Source organism: Chelonoidis abingdonii, chromosome 8, assembly GCF_003597395.2.
Source record: "Chelonoidis abingdonii isolate Lonesome George chromosome 8, CheloAbing_2.0, whole genome shotgun sequence".
Taxonomy (NCBI): domain Eukaryota; kingdom Metazoa; phylum Chordata; order Testudines; family Testudinidae; genus Chelonoidis; species Chelonoidis abingdonii.
Genome location: NC_133776.1, coordinates 50,343,230 through 50,356,054, shown reverse-complemented (window position 1 = coordinate 50,356,054; position 12,825 = coordinate 50,343,230). Strand labels below are relative to the sequence as shown.

The following is a 12,825-nucleotide window of genomic DNA, read 5'->3' as shown; positions in this document are numbered from 1 at the left end:
TGTAACCTGGGTAGTGTCTGTATGTAAAAAATTGTGTCAGTTTTAAAATTTGCTGCCTTTTAATTTAACTGACTGTCCCTTTGTTCTTCCATTATGAGAAAAGGAGAAAAAAAGTTCCTGGTCTGCTTTCTTTATACCAGTACGCTTTGTGTATCTTTTGTCACATCCTCCCTTGTTCATCGCCTTTCTAAAAAACTGTGCCAATTTTTTTTCCTGTTCTGTCAATGGAAGTTTTCCCACTACTTCTAATCATTGTTATCACCCACTGCTGAGTGCTCTCTTTTTCAGTTACATCCTTTGTGAGGTAGATTGACCATAACTGACCCACCGTATTTCAGGAGACAGTATATCTTTGATTTTATAATAGCATGTTTTCTGTATTATTGTCTTTATGCATCCTAATGTTCTGGTTTTTAAGTTTTTTTTGTTTTTGTTTTGCCCAGTACTGCAGACTTTCCAGAAATCTTTTAAAACAGTCAAGAGCAACTATTTTAAGGCAGCTGAGAATTGTACTCGCCATTCCCAGCTAGCGATACAAACCTACCGCACCTTGCACATGCTTCCAATCTATCCACACAAAAATGCCACCAGCTTGATTTCCAACAACAGCATCTTACCCCCTCACTCAGCGCACCTAGCCACTGCATGAACTGCCCTGCCACATCTATTGCTTTGCAAACCAAGTAGACAAGGAAATACAATACACCCACGTGGAAATGTTTTGGTTTCAATGCCTGTCGCCAAAACATTTTGGTTCTAATTCAGCTTCTCTGTAATAGGACACAATGGTTACAAGTTACTATATACAATGATTTGGAAGTACTGCATGCTTCTTTTTGCACAAAGCTATACTTAAATTTCAAGGAGTAGCTGTGTTAGTCTGTATCCATGAAACCAAGGAGTCCAGTGGCACCTTAAAGACTAATACATTCATTTGGGCATAAGTTTTCACAGGTAAAAAACCTCACTTCTTCTGATGCAGTTTTTTTTACCCACGAAAGCTTATGCCCAAATAAATCTGTTAGTCTTTAAGTTGTCACCGGACTCCGTTGTTTTTATATCTGCACATTTTCCAGTGGAGTTGGAAACTTTCATGGTAAATCCTTTATTGGGTATTTTATAAGATCTCAAAAATTAGAGGGGTTTTGTTACCAGCACACTCGTTCTTGGAATGTTTTCTACATTTCTCCAGTTTGTTGAGGGACAAGGTGAGCAATTTTGGAGTTGCTGGAAAATATGCAATAGGAGGGGGGAGGAGGAAATCTAACTTCATTGGAAGCTATACAGATTCCTAACAGGTGTCACACCTTATAGATGTGCCCCCACTCCCTTGGAAAGGGGATAAACAACGGTAAGATTTGCGTTATCATTTCCCTTTTAAGTAGGTATAAAAATAATCAGGCTTCAGCGCTGTTGGTTCCCAAGGGTACACAAGGCCCCGAATTCATTGTGCAGCGAACAATAGAAAACTCCTCACCGCAAACACAGCAGGAGAGGGACTGTCGGAAGTAAGGCAGGAGCTTGGTGACCTCGGAGAAGGCCTGGGGGTCGCCGGGGTCGTAGTTGAGCACCAGGCGGCTCGCTGACACGTAAAGAGCAGTGGCATTCACCGGGTTCATCGCAGCCGCTCCAACGCCCACGGCTCCGGGGTGAGAAGAAAGGGCGGCGGCTAGTCCACGCCGGCCGAGAGTCAGCGGGAGTCCGGGGCCCCTGGAGCCGACCGGCAGCTTAAGCGGGCGCGGAGGCCGCAGCAGCTCGCCTGGGCGTAAGGGCCGCGCTGCGCCGGGCTCGCTCGTTGCCCACAGGCCCGCCCGGCCCTCTCGACAGTGTCACGGGCCGGGGCCTGGGCTTGTCCGGCGGCCGCGAGGCTCCCCCTGCAGCTTGCCCGGCGGCGCGCTACTCCAGGCTACGGGCCATCCTGGCCGCCCGCCCGCCGGGCCTGCTCCTGTCGGCCACACGCCCTCACCCGTCCCGCCGGCGGCTTAGTAGGGGCCCCGCATGGGGGCGCGGGGCGGGAAGGAACCGCGAGCCCAGCGCAGGGCGGCGGCGGCCCGGACCGCGACTCCCGATCCAACAGTAGGAGAGGGGGCGGATGCACCAGGCCTCAGCACCGACGCATCACCGCGCCGCTACAGCGGCCTCCTGCGCGGGGCCGATGGCTTCCCCTGCTGGGCGCTCGGCAGAAACCGCTGGCAGCTGCGCGCCGCAATGTCAATAGCAACCGTTAGAGCCAACCGTCACTGCAGAGCCATCGCTACCGCCGCCGCCGCCGCTTGGCTCCACGCACGGCGCATGCGCGGCCCGGCCGCGGCTTTCCCCGCAGCAGAGGCCCAGCCCAGGCGGTGGAGGTGGTGGCTAGCTCCCCCTAGTGGGACCCGGCCGTGCCCAAGGAACGAGTGTCGGGGACAGCCCCTGACAGCTCGGAGCTGGCCCGTCCCGTCACAAGACGGACTCCCGCCCAGCCCAGCTCCCCACGCGGCATGGCGCAGTAGAGCCCTGACCCTTGCTCAGGCTGGCTTAGCATAATCAGAGCCTGGCGCAGCACGGACCCCTGCCCAGTTCAGCCCACCCCTTAGCACAATCCACCACAGACCCTGCTGTCCTGCAGCCCATCGCAGCATAGCTCTTACCCCCCCATCCAGCCAGGCTCAGCACAGCATGGGAGAGACCCCCCCTCTTGCTCCTGCCTACCTTGGCTGAGCTCAGCATAGACCTCCAGCTCGGGCCTCAGTGCAGCCTGGCACCTGAGGCACCCCAGCAGACAGCAGTGTGTCCAGGCCGGGTCAACAAAGCGTGGGATGCACCCACCCCCATCCTGGCTCAGCACAGTCCAGCTTGGATCGCAACACAGCTCAGAACAACACAGATCCCTACCCAGCTCAGCCCACCACAAACTCCCACCCAGCATGAATCCCAACACAGATGCCTACCCAGCAGGGCAGGAACCACAAAGGAAACAGGTGCCTGGGGCGGTCAACAGAAAGGGGCGGCACTCCATCCATTACTGGGGCAGCACGTCCGGGCCTGTGTCAGCAATGCAGCAAGGGGTCCCTCACTCCCTCTCTTCCCCTTCAGCAGCAGCTCAGTCGGGTTTTTCTTTTATTTTTTTTGCTCCTGCCGCTTGGGGCAGCAAAAAAGCTGGAGCTGGCCCTGCTACCCAGCTCAGCCCACCACAGATCCCAGCACAGATCCCTACCCAGCTCAGCCCACCTCAGACCCCCACCCAACACAGATCCCTACCCAGCTCAGACCACCACAAACCCCCACCCAGCATGGCTCAACACAGACCACGAGTGGTCTCAGCCCAGCCTCCACCCAGCATGGCTTAGTACAGTCCAGCCCGGACGGACACACACACAGACACACACACAACTCAGCACTGCAGAGACCGGACTCCAGACCAGCACAGCCCCTGCCCAGCTCTGCTCAGCACCCTACCCCCAGCATGGGTCAGGACAGACCCCAGCACAGGCAATGTCAAACCCCTGCCTGGCATCATCCAGCATGAACTCCCCTCAGCACAGACCCCCTCCTCAATCCTGTCAAGCCCAGAATGCATTTCGTGCACATCCCAGCTTAGTACAACCTTGTACCACCCAGCATGGCTCAGTACAGCATCAGCCTGCCCACAGCCTGGATTAGTAGATCTGAGCACAGGCCCGCAGCCTGGCTCAGCACAGCCCAACTTAGACCCCAACCCAGCATGACTCAGCACAGCCAAGCATGGCCCCCCACCCAACACAGTTCAGTACAATTCAGTGCACACACACCACACCTGGCTCAGCACAGCCCCAACCCCTGCCCAACCTGGCTCAGCACAGCAAAGACTAGACCTCCACCATCGAGCCTGGCTCAGCACAACTTAGAACAGGGCATGTTTCAGCTGAGACTGGCACAGACTCTCAAAAAGCCTGGTTCGTCTTGGCTCAACGCAGCCCAGCAGGGACCCTGGCCTGCTGTAATGTTTAAAACTGCCATCATCACAATTTGCTACTGGTAGTACTTACTGACATCTATGGGTGGTTTTGTTTTGTTGCCATCTCACAATTTGTCACCTCCCACTGTTCCCATCCTCTGATCCGGATGTAGCAAATTGTGACAAATGGTTGTGCTGCTGTGTCACAATTTGCTACTATCTAGGTATTTTTCAAATTTTGAAAACTTGTTATAACAAGGTATATAAACAAGAATAGCTTACTTTACATTTCAACATTATTTCAAAATCAAGCATCTAAACCCATTTTTAGAAACAGTGATTAACATATATTTTTCCTTCACTCAAATTAACATTAAAATTTAACTTCTCTATTACACATTTATATTCCAACAAAAAATAAAAATATTGACCTTATGAAAACAATCATACAATATACATTTTTGTAAACATCCCAACTATACACACTTTCTGCAGTCATTCTCTTTCTGTTTTTTCACTTAGGATGTCTTCACTGGTTCCCTCTGGAAGGTAGGGCACATATGGTTACCTCTTACAAGAGTTAAACTGTACCTTTGATAAGTAATAGATGAGAAAATTGTGACAGAGCTAATTATGCTAAATATAATTTCAATAAGTTCATACAATTATAAAATAATATTCCTTGAACATATAATCATTAGTCAAAGTTAATCAGCAGCAGTGGAAATATTTACTAATGTGGAATTATTACAACAATCCTGATCCTTAGCGAAGTTATTCCATCAGGTCTATATGCAACTGGATGGGTCTTGGGGCATGACTTTTGTTCTTGTGCTATAAACAATCATACAGTATTCTGTTTACTTATCTGTTCAAACATGGTGTTAACTATGCAATTTTGTATTTCTTATCAGCATGCAAATCTTAATTTTAATGTTTGCATGTGACAAGGCACAGTATATGCAGTGCTCCTTCATGCTCTCTGCAAAATCAATATAATGTAATCAAATGATGATTACCTTATAACCAAAACTCTAAATTGAAATCTTGATTTCTTCATGAATGTCAATTATTTCAAGTATTAAGTTACTGTTTTCCAAATATTTTTTTCTTTTTGGGGGTCATATTTTAAATTATATTTAGTACCCTTGTCTATTTATCTCAAACTTTTAGTTGACTGCTGGTGGATATAACTATATCCAATTAGATTTCATCGCTCTTTCAATGTCAACCATCTACCTACTCCCCATTTTTCACTAATCAAAGACATTCATACAGAGAGACCATTAGAGAACCAAACCTATGACATATCCTACTGTATGTGTATGAAGATAACTTTGTGATAAGACATTATTCCACTCTTCCTGTTATCTTCCCATATACTCTGGTCTCACTAGGTACTTGTAACGAAGTTATTACCTGACTTTCATTAAAGAATTGTGATTTTTCTTCTATACATAGTTAGAGTCTCTTGTGTGATTTCCATAGTACTGATGTCTTTATGCTCTAAATACATTTCTACAAACTAACACTTTTAATTAGAAAACACATCATAATTACACACCATTAAGAAACAATACAAATTTTACACTGAATAATTTTAGAATGAGTGGCCCACAATTGTGCCCATCTGCTTGTCTCCTGTGTTCCACGATTTTTATTTTCCAGAGTCCCATTATGGATTTTCCAGTTTCTCGGTAGACATTCAATCTGAAATGTACAAGGCATATAGTAGCCAACTTTATAAGTGGGTTTCATTTTTTCTTACAGGTACTCTAGATGTTTAGTAATCCTTTATTTTTCTATTTAATGAATGGTTGCAATTACTTCATGCTCATAGTATATATATATCACACACACTGTTTCATATTATGGTATAGAGTGGCATGCAATATATCATTTGATTTGCTATGGCATGTGTTGCTAACACCACCTTCACACTCATGCTAAATGCTAGTATTTTGGGTCCACATTCAATGAAGTAGTTAGTCCATGCTCAAAATCTACAAGTTCAGTCAATGTCCAGTACTAAACAGAGTGAGTACAATAATGTGTTGTTTCCATTTTTATTTGTAGCTATCATGATCATATTGTCTTCATCGTTGTTATAACATCTTTACTGAAAATAGTTTCACAGTAACACTGCCTGTAAACTATGAAAAAAGTACCTAAAAATCACCTCCAATTCCTCGAGAAGGTTCTTTCACATCTCTTGTCTCATCACACAAGAGCTCAATTATTAACAATTCTTTTGATTCCATTAATGTTATATGCAAGTTTAAAATATATAATTTTAAAATGTATATGTTATTGGTAATATAATTTCAACAATTTTATGATTTTTCAAAACATTGCATGCAGATACTCATGTAATATCTCACTAATACACAAGAGAAAATCATATTATGAATTTCTTGGTGTATTTTTTAAATATACATTACTAATCTAACAACAAATTCTTCAGACTAGCATTTTATTTTTTAAACTGCAGTCCTCAGCATTTCAAGCCTGACACTGAAGTTCCATTTTCATTTGTATCTATTAAATTTATTGAAAACCCACAAAATACAGGAAATTATATCACAGCTGTATTTGAATCCTATTATGTAGTACTACATTAGTGGATACAATCCCAAAGTATAACAATGGAAAACATCTTACTGCAGTAACCCAGTGACCTGTTGCATTGTAAGGAAGAAATAATATATCATTTTGCATTCCAGTCTGTGTTCTTTGAAAAAAGAAAAATGCAGTTATACTTGTCAATTAGGCAAACCATGCAATCTAGATTACAGTGTGTAGCCTTTTTTTATTTAAATTGCATTTAGTAATTTTGTATTACACTATCATGGGTTCAACTCCTGTTGCTACAGTTTCAAGCTCAAAGTGAACATTACCTCTGGTGTTTCTCTCAAATTTGGAGACTTTAGAAACACACAAGTCCAAAGATAGTGACCACAGACATATAAGTTTTATCGGTACTATAAGTTTTATTAAAGCAATAAGCAAAGTTACAATTACCTATGCATATGTAAATCCTACAAAAATGCATGCAATGACTAAGAATTTAGTCATACTCACATCCTCAAAGATATTCTAAGGAAAACCCTCTTTTCCTTATCTGTACTTTCACACCCCATAAATATTGGGGTGCCTCATTTTACATAGGTTTTTAGTTCCTCTTATTCTCATTAGCATCTATGCATAACATGTACCCTGCAGTCAGGACAGGACTTTCCATGATGTTACAATCATGTGTCTCATGATCTTGTTCAACAGCATGCAGTTTATTTAAATCGTTTTTTTTTTTTCCCCATAACATTACCTACTGGCACATCTTTTGCAGTAATCTCATGACCTTACTGGTGTAGGGTTATTCCTAAATCACCCATTCACGTCAAGCATGCTTAAGCCTATGGCCTATTAACTTAAATCTATTTGATTATGTATGAAATAGCATATGAATTGACCAGAACACCACATGACATAATTATAAATAGATGATTAAATGAACTAATTGGCTACAAGTGTATTTCCCAATTTTAGTACATGCTTACCGTATTTACTCATTCCCATACATAGCACTGTGTTTGCTACTACTTAGTACTTAAGTACTGATGGTATTTAAATACACTTACTGTATAATTCTCTGAGCCTTTCTCTGGAAATGTTGCTTCAAAGTCACACTACAGCTGAAAGGATGACATTTTTGTTCTCATTTGCAGTTTGGATTTCAAAGAAAATAAATCATTATAAAAAAATTCATCCCAATTACTCCCAGTGTTATCAACCAACTTCCGCAGTGCTCTGTAAGAAAAGGTGATTGATTAGTTTGTGAAAACAAATAGTTAACATGATGTCTTGATTGAAACAGATTATATGGAATCAAGAAGGTCTAAGGAGGAGATCACAATGCAGACCTTTGATTATTTTTAATTTCAGACGTGATAAAATAAAAAGAGTTGCAATGTAACAAAGTGACCTTGAAGAGGTATTACCAATATGTAGCTAATGGCCTGGTGCATGCTACTTGTATTTAGTATTGAAATTTCCCCCTCTAAAATTTGATGGATTTGTTGTTTTCATCCAGTCCATTGGTTTGTGACTGGTATGAGCTGATGAAGCTGTTATATCCCCATTTTTCCCCACAAAGGGCCAGGTTAAAGTGAAAGAACAAAATTATGCCATAAAGTTTCCTTTGGAAATGTCTGCATCCATGTTCCTTCTCCTATTTTAAATTGATTTTATACATAATTACTGTGGTTTCCTAATCTCTTTTTTAGAATAACTACATGGATAAATAAGTTTGCAATCAGTTTGTTATAAAAAAAATTGGTAAGGAGACAGAAAAATGTGTCAGCAACAATTTACAGTAAAAAAAAAAAAAAAATCATGAAAACAATGAAGCCCATAGTCAGTGTCAAATATCTATGACCCAATAGTGTGGTTAAAGAAATAGTGAAAAAAAATCTCAAAAATAAGTCATTACCTCATTACTGAATTCAGAACCAAGATCCATCAATATTCACTGTAGACATCCAAATCAATTTATAATTTTACAGATTTTCTTTGTCACTTCATTTGCTGACTTATGCCACCCATTTTGTAAGATAATACGTGACTGTCAAGATATACTGGTATTCCTTGTTTGTTGCTGGTGTGATGGGGCAAGGCCAGATGGCTACAGTAAAGTACTGAGAAACAGGTATGTTAGCCCCAGGCTAAACAAATCCCTAGGACCCTGGTAACCAAATGGCAGTTGCTCCAGGTTAATCAAGGCACCTGGACCTGGGGCCAATTAAGATCTTCTAGAAGGCAGCTGGAGATAGCTACTTTAATTAAGAACACCTCAGCCAATCAAGGCAGGCAGGCTAATCAGCGGCACCTGGGTTAAAAGGAGCTCCACTCCAGGCAGGGCGAGGAGCCAAGGAGAAGGAGTGTGTGTGAGGAGCTGGGAGCAAGAGGGCAGGAGCTTTGAGAGGAGAGAGCTGTACTGCTGGAGGACTTGAGGAGGACAAGCATTATCAGACACCAGGAGGAAGATCCTGCTGGTAAGGATAAAGTAACTACACCGGTGTTGAAGAGACCATGGGGAAGTAGCCCAGGGAGTTGTAGCTGTCATGCAGCTGTTACAGGAGGCACTATAGACAGCGTGTGATCCACAGGGCCTGGGCTGGAACCCAGGTAGAGGTGGCGCTCGGGTTCCCCCCCCACCAAACCTCCCAAACTCCTGATCAGACACAGGAGGAGCTGACATCAGACTGTGGGGTTCCCCAGAGGGGGATTCACTGAGTGAGAAATTCGCAATAAGCGCAGGAACCCCCAAAGGTAGAGAGGAACTTTTGGTCCAAACTGGTGTCAGAGGTGCGGATATTTTGGTGTGCACAGGTCTGCCGCGTGACAGAAAAAAAAAGGGAGGCGTGATGTTAAAAAAAAAAAGAGGCTTTATTTTTTTTTTCCACACAATGAAGCATGACAATAGCTTGCAGAGCACTGACCTGATACAAGCCACAGCGCACAGCAGGAGGCCTACCTGATGTCCAGGCAGCTTGCCCAACAGGATGCCAGTGCTGCCAGGCACAGCAAGAGACTAATTGCCCTGCTGATGGACAGGCTCTCAAGACCGAGCTATGTTGCGGAACTGCTGTAAACCAGGTAAAGATCCTTACCAGAGCTGCAACCGTGGCCATGATTTGGGACGCGGCTCATACGGGCAGCCATTTCGCTGCAGAAAATGACGCGATTGAAGGATGATGTAGAGGCTATACTTTGCCTTTGAGCGGACAGCCCTACGGGAGGTCTGGCCTCGGATATTAGTGGTTAGCATCCTTGCCGCATTCCTGTGTGGGGAGGCCCAGAAGGCCTACCTGATGTGCCTGAAGAGGCTGCAGCACAGACTACCCCCAGCTGAAAGCAGAGATCCTGGCCAGATGCTGGGGTAACTGCCAGTGCGGCCCAGCGGTCGGTATCACAAGTGAAGTGGTACCAGGAGAAAACTCCGTGGTCCCAACTGTCATGACCTCCTCCATCTTGCACAAAGTGGTTGCAAACGAGTCCGGAGTCTGGAAGATGATACTAGAGCAGTTTGTCTGGTATCGACCAATACATGAGGGCACTGCACCAGATCTCTGCAATGGGTTTAGGCCAGAACGATCCAGTCAACCTATGATGAGATGATCACAGCTGTAGAAGACGCGCATGACAAGCCAGGGAATTGACCCGACTACCCCAAAGAAAGCCCCTTTCGTAGCAAACACCCAACCCCAGCCCTGGGTGGGGCAGCCAACCCCCTGGGATCCTAGGTGGAGGAAGAGGGGCTGAAAACCAGCGAGACCCCAGAAGGAAGGGATTGGCCGTGAGTGGGAAACCCTGAACTAAACCCGCTAACCCACCAAAGATAGGGAATATTAGAACCAATTATAGATGTTATGCATGTGGGGAGCGGGGACACATAGCAGCACCCGTGTCCAGCACCGAGCGGAGCCTATCCTCCAATGCACTTGGGGGCTTGGAATCCCATGCTCCCCTAGTCACCTTGCTGCGGCGTCGCGATTTAGCCCGCATAACTACACCAGGCGGTGACGACGATAATGGAGTAGAGACTACAGCACCTGTGACTCGGGGACATGCTATCACCCTTATATCGAGTAAGTGGTAAAATAGTAGCAGCTGCTACAAGCCAAACGTGTAGCAGTGACATGCGTGCATGGCGGCCGTGAGCCATTACCCATCATCCCAGTGGAGACAGAGGTTCAGGGGAACCCCATTTTGAGGTGACGGTGTGTGTAGTTCCTAAAAACTTCCCATATCCTGTAGTTCATGGGAGGACTATCCAGGGTTTGAATAATTACTCCCCAGAGAGGCTGAAGGGAGATGGGGACCCTGTTGGCGACGCATCGTGGAGAATGTCAACCCAATGTTTTCAGAGTTTATCTCAGGATCTATTCTCGCTCCCAAAGCCCGGAAACAAAAAAAGAAAGGAAGGCGCGAAGCCTTGGGAACCCGGATCCTGACCCCAGCGAACCAGAGACCGCGTGTAGGCAGATGGACACGAGCAGCCTATTAGAGAAACTACCAACATGGAGGTAGCCAGAGGCTGGCCCCCTAGCCATGATAGTGATTGAGCCGTTGGAAGAAACAGAAAGCTGGCGCTGGGAGCTCAGGCAGTTAGTCTGGAGACACTTTCGGGAGGGACCACGCAGGACCCTAGATATGATAACGTCAGGAAAGAGGTGGTGAGATAGATGGGACCCAGTGGAGGGAAAGGGTCCAGGGTCCAGCGACCTACTTTATAGTGAGAAAGATCTCCTGTACCGTGTGATGCAAATGCGACAGGAGCAGGAGATACATCAACTTCTGTGCACAAACATCAAAAGGCCATACTGAGCATCGCCCACCCAGTCACCTGTTGGAGGACAACTTAGGGCGTAGAGAAAACCCAGGCCAGGATCCTGCGGAGGTTCTTCTGGCCAGGAGTACATGAAGATGTCAGCCGATTTACTGCACCTCTTGTCAGTAGTGTCAGCTACATAGCCTCTCGCCCACACTTGTGGGCCTTTGATCCTCTTCAATTAATAGAGGTACATTTGAACGCACAGCCATGATCTGATTGGGCCCCTGGGACGAACAGCTCGGGCCAACCAACTGTTCTGGTTGTACTAGACTATACAACCGATACCCAGAATGCTGTCCCTATGCAACACAGCTTCAAGACATAGCTAAGGAGCTACTACAGATCTTTTCCGAGGTTGGGCGTACCAAGGAAGATACTGACCTTGATCAAGGGACAACCTTTCGTGTCCAAGTTGATGAAAAGATCTCTGTCATTGCTCCATGTACAAGCCCTATGGACCTCTGTATACCACCACCAAACAGACGGCCTTGTGGAAAGGTTCAATAGGACCCTCAGGCCAATGATCAGGAATGTGGTGAGCCGGAATGGGAAGACTGAGATACCCTATTGCTTACCTCATTTTGCAATCCGGAAGTCCACAGGCCTCCACAGTTTCTCTCCATTCGAAACTACTATAGATGGGCGCCATCCCGGCGGGGGATATTGGCATATAGCCAGAGACCTGGAAGAGGAGCCAAATTCCAGAAGGAAGCGTAGTCGAGCATGTACTACAGATGAGGGATCGGATAGCTCGAGTTACACCCATTGTACAGGAACCACTTGGACAAAGCACAGGAGACCCAACAAACCCATTATAACCACCAGCAAAGCTTTGACGGTTTCCAACTAGGGGATCGAGTAATGGTCCTGGTGCCCAAAGCGGAAAGCAGGCTGTTGGCCTCAGTGGCAGGGACCCTCCGATAGTGATTGAAGCCGTGGGAGAGGTAAAATATAAGGTGCGGCAGCCCAGGCCGCAGGAAATCCGGAGCAAATTACCACTTCAATCTTCTAAACCTTGGCATATATCGAACACATCCCCTTAGTCACCCAGGAGGCCCTTCCCCGAAAAGATAATTACACGAGCAAGTTGAGGATATCACCCGACTGACACCAAATCAAAAGTTGAGGCAGCCGACAATGATTAATCGCAATCGAGATGTTCTCTACAAAAACCGGGGCGGATGACTGAGACTTATCACATATCCGCACGATCCCGGAGCCAATGTAACCACTGAGACCCTACTGATCCAGTATGGTCAACAGAGGAATCAGGGCTGAAGTAAAGAAAATGTTAGAATTAGGCGTTATTGGAAGAATCCTACCAGTCAGTGGTGCAGTCAATATTTAGTGCCTAAACTGATGCTACATGAGATTCTGCAATGACTTTCGCCGACTGAATGAGTAATCTCAATTCTATGCGTACCGCCATACCAACGCATCGACGAACTGTTGACTGACTAGTGTAAGTCCCCAATTCTTGACTTACACTGGATCTGACCAAAGGTATTGGCAATTC

General features: G+C 45.7%; 1 protein-coding gene across 2 annotated transcripts in view; it reads right to left on the bottom strand.

The window, feature by feature from the left end:
- The window catches only part of LOC116823884 (E3 ubiquitin-protein ligase MSL2), a 43,636-nt gene extending 41,854 nt beyond the window's left edge, over window positions 1-1,782 (bottom strand). The window contains exon 1 of one of the 2 annotated variants that reach the window (XM_075068589.1): window positions 1,478-1,782. In XM_075068589.1, coding sequence (XP_074924690.1) covers window positions 1,478-1,619 — 142 coding nt within the window. In that variant the 5' untranslated portion in view covers window positions 1,620-1,782. The remainder of the gene's footprint in view (window positions 1-1,477) is intronic. The other variant, XM_075068590.1, reaches the window with a different exon arrangement.
- Window positions 1,783-12,825: the final 11,043 nt, after the last annotated feature.